The sequence below is a fragment of the Electrophorus electricus genome, chromosome 9 (genome assembly GCF_013358815.1).
Source record: "Electrophorus electricus isolate fEleEle1 chromosome 9, fEleEle1.pri, whole genome shotgun sequence".
Lineage (NCBI taxonomy): Eukaryota > Metazoa > Chordata > Actinopteri > Gymnotiformes > Gymnotidae > Electrophorus > Electrophorus electricus.
In genome coordinates, this window is record NC_049543.1 from 15,767,443 (window position 1) to 15,776,300 (window position 8,858).

The 8,858-nt window shown below is 45.3% G+C and overlaps 1 protein-coding gene across 6 annotated transcripts in view; it reads right to left on the reverse strand.

Moving 5' to 3' along the window:
• Positions 1–60: 60 nt before the first annotated feature.
• Positions 61–8,858, reverse strand: part of apbb2b (amyloid beta (A4) precursor protein-binding, family B, member 2b) — a 43,757-nt gene continuing 34,959 nt past the window's right edge. For 3 of the 6 annotated variants that reach the window (XM_035529740.1, XM_035529736.1, XM_035529741.1), the window contains 8 exons: positions 8,470–8,597; positions 5,915–5,920; positions 5,330–5,444; positions 5,089–5,176; positions 4,875–4,958; positions 4,659–4,774; positions 4,214–4,393; positions 61–3,062 (listed from right to left, as the gene is read on the reverse strand). In XM_035529740.1, coding sequence (XP_035385633.1) covers positions 2,892–3,062; positions 4,214–4,393; positions 4,659–4,774; positions 4,875–4,958; positions 5,089–5,176; positions 5,330–5,444; positions 5,915–5,920; positions 8,470–8,597 — 888 coding nt within the window. In that variant the 3' untranslated portion in view covers positions 61–2,891. The remainder of the gene's footprint in view (positions 3,063–4,213; positions 4,394–4,658; positions 4,775–4,874; positions 4,959–5,088; positions 5,177–5,329; positions 5,445–5,914; positions 5,921–8,469; positions 8,598–8,858) is intronic. The other 3 variants (XM_035529737.1, XM_035529739.1, XM_035529738.1) reach the window with 3 other exon arrangements.

Below are 8,858 nucleotides of genomic sequence, written 5' to 3' on the forward strand. Positions count from 1 at the left end.
AGACCTGATATATGCAATCACATGTGCATTACCAGGAATATACATCAATAAAGTGAATGGTCATTATCGTGATATGCTGTTTATTCTCACAACAGATTACATTTAATATCGTGTACAAATTATTGTAGAGCAGAAGAAGCCAACGTTTCCACAAGAATGCAAGTATGTGTGTGTGTGTGTGAGAGAGAGACCAGGAATTTAAACCTCTGTTGAATTAGGAGACAGCCAGTGTGGTACCATGTGAGAGGAGAGTCGTCCTGTGGGTTTGCACACCCTTCTGTGCTGCAAGTGCAAATTGAGTGAGTGGATGGGGACCATCCACCTTTTAGAGAGGACAAAACAAAACAGGGTCGGGGAAAAGGAGAAGTGCAGTTCGGAGTCTACTAGGAACACTAGGACTGTCGCGTCACTGAGGGCATGTCTGACCGATCTGTATGCTCTGTGCATATGGGACATACACCTGTATACATGTCAAATATTTGTAAATAATCTGAAGGTCAAACTGCACAGAAATTAAATCTGTGAAATCTGTGCTGCGCACACACACATGCTAAACCTGGACAAAGCATAGTAAGGTGTGCTAGAAAGTACAAGGGTGGGACACATGGGTTTCGAGCGACTTCTCCAACAGTACTGGATATAATTGTTTTGTTTTTTGTTTTGTTTTTAAATTAGTAAGTGAGAAACATCGGTGTGCCATTTTTCTTTTAAAGTGTTTCCTCCTCTGGACAACATCTGGCAAAATATATTTTCTTAAACAGCTCCGACTTGTTATTCTGGAGAAAATGTTGGCATTTGATTAGTGCAGTTGTTCCTACTAGATTTGCGGTAATCATGGCAACTTCTGTGAGTGAACATCAACCTTCACACGGTTACCAGGGCGACTGTACAAGGTTGTGGATTTTAAAGGTTCTTCGTTCCCGTTTTTACTTCTTCAGAAATATGTGATGCTTTTAGTGTGAGCAATGGTGAAGAGAATGTCTGAGCATAGAATAGATGACAACCAGTATATACTGATACAAAATAGAATAAATAAAATAAAAAATATCATTTCTGTTCAGTACATCTTCTCCTTCTTCTGTAAATGTCCCAGGACATGCAAGGCAATATGTCTTTTCTGGGTTTGTTTTCCTCAGGTTGTCCTCAGAGTCTAAAAGAATGCATAGATTAGACGCCTATGGTTCCTTCCCAATTTCTTACAGCCAAGGTCCCTTAAAGACCATAAAATAGAATCATCTTTCTTTTGTTCTGTTTCATCTCGGTCATTGTCCTTTGTTTTTATCTACAACACATACAATGATTTTTTTATACAGTTTGGCCAAAATGTTCACAAGACATGCCAAGGCAAAGTAGTACAAAACAAACTGACGAAATAAAACATTTCAAAATTTAAAAAAAGAGAAAAAAAGATGTAATAGCTTATAATGTGATAAGTGTTTGCATGTTATATAGATACTATACACACAGGTGACTGCTCGACTCCTGCTGTCAGGGAGAGTGCTAGGACTACATTTCATATGGCAGGAAGAACTACAAACCCTAGAGTGCGGCAAGATCACAGACGCACACAGGTGGGTATGAGAAGCCGACGCCAGATGTTGCTGGGTGATTCAAAAACGCTAAAGGTAGCATCCAGGTGACGGCCGCAGGCGTTGAGCTGAAGTAGCGTTTTGATTTTCGCCATTTGAGGGTGTGGTTCGGCTCAAATGTCCTGTTCGCCTGCAAGCACTGCTTAAACAAGTTCCTTGAGGTCCAGCGTGTTTGCAACCCAATGGACACTCGAGCTGATCTCTCACCCGCATCTGGCCTAAAGCAGGTGGTGAGTTGAAGGTGGGATGGCGGTAGGGGTGTTACAAAGGGGATCTTGGGGTTTCAGGCAACCCGAACCCAAAAGCACACATAAAGACAATGTCAGTGCGAAAATGGCAGGAGCGTACCTGCAGGGCTTCTCCAACTCAGACAAATCCGCTTCCGCCACGGTTGCCTTTTTGTGTGTGTGTGTGTGTGTGTGTGTGTGTGTGTGTGTGTGTGTGTCAGATTACATTCTACAGATCTTTGTCAGCATTGACGAGGATTAGTCCAGAGTCTGTCAGGACAGTCCCGCTAAAAGCAGCCGCCCTCTAGTACACTAGAAGTCTTTTTGGTGAAAGCTTTGATCTGTATTTATACATTAGCAGCGGCGCAGGCTCATGTCATCCGTTTTTCTTCCTCCGACAATCCTCATCCTTGCATCTGTCCATCCTTACACCGACACCAGCAATGATAACTACGTTGAAGACTTTGACACAGGAAGCAGAAAAAGAAAACACACATGCGTTGTGTAGGACATCAGAGGTCCTCTAAACACACTTTAGGAGTGATGAAGCACACTGCACACACCCACCCACCCACTGCAGCCAGCTAGGATTGTGCAGAGGAAGCTCTAGTGAGGTTAATTGGCCATATTTGATCTATCCTAAGTATTTTAGATGCGTGCGTGCACACACATGCACACACACGCGCGCACACACACACACACACACACACACACTCTGATCTTCCTCGAACACCAGTTCTGGGAACATTTCCAGCCTCGCGCTTGTCGCCTGCTGTGTGACATGCTGGAGAGCTGCTGTGGCACCCCGTGCAGATTAGCAGATAATGCATGAGTGATGTACAGGAACACAACAAACAGAGATAGTTTATGAGGTGTGTGTGTGTGTGTGTGTGTGTAGAAGAGTGTGTTTTGAGTCTTTTCTTGGCATGGACACAGTCTCATGTCTCTTTGTCACCCTTTCGTCCTCCTTCCAAGGCTACGGACATGCTGATTGAACACGTGCGTGGGGGTAAGTAAGTGTGTGTGTGTGTGTGGGGGGGGGGGGGGGGGGGGCACAGTATGCCAACGTGTAGAACTACTGAGGAAGCTCATTGACGGGTCTCTTCTGCTTGAGCGTGTCGATGAGGGACAGGACGCCGCGCTTCACGCTGGTGGAGACGCGGCGCGTCACTGAGTCTGAAGGCGGCACCTGCGAGCAGGTCTTCTGAGATGGCGGACGGGCCACCAAACACTTCTGGTACCTTAACTGCGGGGTGGAAGCGGTGAATAAAGAGAGTGAGGTTGGGAACTGAATGGACACCGTTTTAGACGGCCTGAGCTTTTCTTTAAGAAGTGTCCGGTCTCACAGTATGGAGGGAAAAAGATTGTGAAAATGTGCGAGTTTGATTTCCTAAACCAGTAATATACAGTACATACAGTAAGTCTTGCATTACTTGATTTGGGGACTACAGTGGTTGTATTAACGCGCTTGGCTGGAAAGTGTATACATTTGATCATTTCTGATGGAAACTCATTTTAAGTTCTTCATTTTGAGTTGTGATAAGCATAAGGGTTAACTTTAGGGCTGGGGTCAGATTCTAGCAGGTGTGGATCAAAAACAGACATTTCTCACCATTTCTCACCAAGTGCCCTTTCTTGGCACACAATAGTAATAAAATAAAGGAAATAACACAACAGGCCAGTATCTAGGCAGGTGCTTGCTGCTACACAATTTTAATTTGATGGCCTGACAACAATGAAGATGTGTTCAGAAAACGGAATCATGATGTAGAGTACTGTGCAAAAGTCTTAGGCCACCATTAGACATGTTGTCTATTTATTAAGAGAAAATACAAGAAATATGTAAATATGTACACAAAGTTTTTTAAAAACACAATTTTCAGAACAAAATAGCTTCAACAGAAATAAGTCAGTATTTAGTGTGACCTCCCTTGGCACTAAGCACATAGTGAAGCCTTTTGGGGGAGACTGTCCTGGAGTTTTCTGAAGTAATCTTTTGGTACCATTCCATTCAGGTTCCATTAAATTTAGGTTTAAGTGATTCATATTCGTAAAGGGAGGTTACGCTAAATACTTGCCCCTGCAGCCTAGGGAAGTTGGGTTTTTTTTTTGTTTTTTTTTTAATACTGCATACAAATTTCCTGTATTTGTGTTTGTATTTTAATAAAGAGACAGAAATAATTACATATGGTCATTATGCCAGTGCTAAAACAAATCTAATGGTGGCCTAAGGCATCTGCACAGTACTGCAAGTTACTGAGGTGTTCTTGTATATAACTAAAAGGGCTAACTCTAGGGGTTATAGTAAGGAGTTGGGAATAGGACCTAAGGCTACCTCTTAGGGCTAGGGTTTAGAGTTAGGTGTTAGGGGCTGAGATTCACCCGTGGGTCACTGACCATGCAAGCAGCCTGCACAGCCTCCGATACGCTGCCAGCGTTGGGCTCGCACCAGAACACGTGGCACTCGAAGCGCTGGCTGCCTGTGTCCATGATAAAAGCAAAGGAGTGCACGTCCCGGCCCACACCCATGAACGACAGGAAGCGCACGCGGCACTCCACCAGGACTTCCTCTTCCTCCTGCCACAGGAAGTGATGCTATGAGCTGCGGCAGTATTCAAAACAGACAGCTCTGAGCTTGAGGAGAGTGACATCATTTCTCTGCAGGGCAAAAGCTTTGACTGTGTACAACTTGAAGACCTGAAACTAAACTTTTTCAGGTTACGTCATTCTCATACACTGTTCTAGTTACTGGGTCTTGTAGTTTCTAGTAATTTTAAAAGGAAGAAGTAGGAAGTGAATGTCACTAGTTAGCTTGGCCTTTAATAAGAGGTGCTGTTATTGCCTTCTCTTTGATGACAGTGACAGTCGCGTCGGCTACATTCAGTATCACTGGAGTCCAGTCGTCACGGGTTGATGACGTCATTAAGCTGTCCACTGCACCATTGAGCATGTCCATGCCTGTGAAGATGGGTCACATGATTAGCGCGCGTGTGTGTGTGTGTGTGTGTGTGTGTGTGTGTGTGTGTGTGTGTGTGTAGACAGAAAATATTTTCCCTACCTATTGGTCTGGCTACTGGCATCATGCCAATGTACAGCACCTGAAACTTCTGTACCAGTTCAGTCTTTGGTGTGGGGAACTCTGCTGAAAAGGACACACATGCCCCATTAACTAACACTATAACACACACGCACTCTGACAAATACTTTCACACAAACACTTTTACTCTGTCAAACACACTCTCTCTCACACACAAACATTGCTGGCGAGCTACCTTGCAGGGGGACATCGAGTCCTGTGTGATTCCTGTCCTGCATCGATCCTCCTGTCATAGCTTTGGCATTCTTACGCTCCGCCATGATCTATCACACAGAACAATATCCAAATGGTTACACCAGTGACCACAGTCACATCGCTACTACAGCACTCTCCAATGAAGGTGGGGGAGGGGCCATGGGGAGGAACAAATGAAGGGTAGGCGAGGAAGGATGCGAAGCGACGGCGTAGGTCCTAACCCGGGAACAGATCTCGTGCAGGCTGGTAGCGATGGCTTTAGCAGGCGTGTCGCAGCGGAACACGTGACACTTTAGTATCCGGGTGTCCTTGTCACGTGCTACATAGGCAAAATCCCTAAAGAGAAACACAGCAGCGATTGAGGGGATTCCGACAAACTGGTATGGGCGAACAATGAATGAGGACGTGTGTGTGTGGATTTGTACATGTTTGTGTGTGTGTGTGTGTGTGTGTGTGTGTGTGTGTGTGTGTGTGTGTGTGTGTGTGCAGGATGAGAACAGCAACTAAAAGACAGCTGGCCTTTAGGGAAAATCAACATAACACCAGAGACATAAAAAACAAACACAACACACACACGTGCGCACATGGTCTCAATATTAAGCGCACTCAAACTAACACCATTTGTGAAATGAAAAACTGGCAAATCCCAAGATTTGGGAGCATACATGCAAAGATATACACAGGTGGTGTAAAATATATCAGCTCTGAAACCAGACTGCTTTCTGTGTGTGGGTGTGGAAACGGTGTTGATTTGTGGGAAGACAGGGACAGACAGATGGAAGTCTGGGTAGCAGAGGACACGTTACCTCTCTCTGAGTCCAAGACAGCAGTGGAGGGCAAATGGAGACAAGAACAAGGGTTAAAGAGACACAGAGACATACAGGCTCAACACGCACAGGCCCACGTCCAACACCACACCCCCAATCCTAGGATGGACAACGTTAAAACTAACCTTTAAAACTAACAGGTAATAAAAATAAGCCTAGGAATATGTGTGTGTGTGTGTGTGTGTGTGTGTGTGTGTGTGTGTGTGTGATATCTGATTTCCATTAATGTGATTTCACATTACCCAACACTCCAAGCTTGCTGTCAGCAACAGATCTTTGTCCATCAATATACAGTAGCAAAAGGATTAGATTTAACACATGCACAGAGAGAAAGAGAGAGAGAAGGGAGAGAGAGAAAGCAAGAGAGGTCCTTTATCGTCTCATGACCCTGCAAGGTGACCTCACGATCATATTACACCTCATTATCTTATGATCTAAAACCTGGCTACTCTCCTGTTCTCTCTCAAACTGCACATAACCATGGTAACGTTGCTTCGTTATATAATAAAACAAATAAATACAATAATCCATTAAACAAACAAACAACAAAACAATTGTTGAGGACTCTTGTCCTCGCTTCATCCAATCCCTGTAGTGCATGAAAGTTCGCTGCAGACCTGGCAAATGTGCTTTAGGATTGTGTCCTATCACTCCTTGTAATTTGGTTAAAATATTTCACTTCACACTAATGTTTAACTATCATGTGTTACTGTGTGGAGGTGAGCACAATTTCACAGCCTCGGTGGGAAATTTTAACTTTATGGTAATTTCCCAGACAATAAAGTAAAAAATGATATTTCTGAAAATTTCCCCAGCGGACCCTTCCACGTGCCAAGCCACTGACAGGTTTGCATGAGGACAGCTAACGTCTCCATGCTCAGAGCTTCAGTGACCACAGAGCACCCCCCCCCCCCCAGAGACGACACACGCATCTCTGTGTGATTATGAAGGGCAGAGAGACAACACACACCACATCTCCCACACCTCAGAATGGCTTACGTGCATTGAATACAGTACATTTTAAAACTGAAGCAGGTTTATGGTAAGCCACTTAACGCAGACGTGAACATTCTTCCGATTTTGAATGAGTGTGCGCTACACTCTGTTGTCTCCTAATCACACACATACACACACACACACACACACAAACTATGCTCCATCATCTCCTAATCACACACACGCAACGCTTCCTAGAGCAGAAAATACAATACGCTGAATATATATCAGTCAGTGTCTCTCTCTCTCGCTCTCTCTCTGCTCACTCTCTCTACTGTTCCTGAGAAACCTCACATGCCTCTATATCTTCCCCATAATGAGCTCACACATATCTCTCTCTCTCACACACACACACATATTTCAACATGTCATACTGCTAAAACACTTGTATATAAATCACTTATACGCCAGAAAATATATTGCTGCACAAAAACAACAAACGTGGAGAGAATAAGATGTGGATGGATGAACAGACTGCAGGACACACACACACACACCCACACACACACACAGAATGAGGCTCACTACTTACATCTCAGCCACAAAAGTGCAGTGTGTGTTTTTAGCGCCATGCTGATCTGGTGCTCTCTGTTACCACTCCTCAAACATGTGTCCTACCCTGCTGCTCTCTCCTCCCTCTCTGTCTCACACTCTGTCGCCTTTTTGCTCTTTTTCACTCCTTCACTCGCTCTCACTCCATCCAATCCCTGCTTTTCCCCTCCCCTCGCTTTCGACTCGTCGCTACGGTAACCCACCAAGGGGTATTGGGAGGAAGCATTTTATGGATGGGATTGGGGATGTATTAGCATAGTGTGTTGACGTCTCTCACACACACACAGAGACACACACACACACACACACACAAACACATTCACATACATTCACACACACTGCAGAGTGGGGCAGTGTGAGCTAACTGTAATGTTCAGTAAAGCAGATGCTGGCTGTTTCCAGAGTGAAATGAGGAATGTGCGCAAAGCGCCCTCTGCTGGTCTGCAGCCAGCCATGGGAGAGAAAAACTGATTCAGCAACCGAGATGATGGAGTGTACCGCACTGCCACATCTGCATCTAACACACACTCACACACACACACACACACACACACACACACAGAAGCACACAAATGCACGCAAATACACAAAAGCACGCACACACATGGTGAAAAAGTGGCAAAAGTTATAGCTGCTTTGGCAGAAATGTCAGATTAAGATTAAGATTAAGATCAAGCATCAGAGAGGATCCACACACACACACCTCCCCCATATTACTGGATTAAAGTTTCATCAGGGCAATTGTCTCTCCGTCATCAATCTTTGATCAGTACCTGCCTTTCACTGAGGTGAAAGCAGCACTACATGCTCATGAGAGTGACCTTTAAAGCAGGTGTCCACCCATATGCACAAAGAACCTCTGCGTAGATGAAACCCTTTATCATACGCTATGTGTGTGTGTGTGTGTGTGTGTGTATAGCAAGCACACAGCTGGGAGATGGTGCCATTGGGTGGTGTCTGAGCTTTTAGGGGAGGATGCACCTCACCTGCCGTTGTCGCGGCCGACGCCCCACACGCGGATGCTGGCAATTGGCTGAGAGTGCAGAACGCTGCGGTCCATCGGGTCAACGAGGTTCAGCATGTTGTTCTCCAGAATCAGGTACATATCCTTCCCCTGCATGCATGCGCACGTGCGCAAACACGCAAACACACACGCGCACAGGCAGAAAAACAAGCAGTTGTGAGACGAACACAGGACAGAGTGTGTGCGCGTGGTCATGTGTGACAGATGAGTGGTGAGTAAGTGATCACCCAAGAGCAGAGTGAATAGCTCATGTGGCTGGACAAAGCCTCTGTGTAATGGAAGCCAAGCCACTGGTCTCCCTACCCCACCCTGTAGTCCTCACCCCCCGTACCTGCGCAAGGCAGGGGGCTT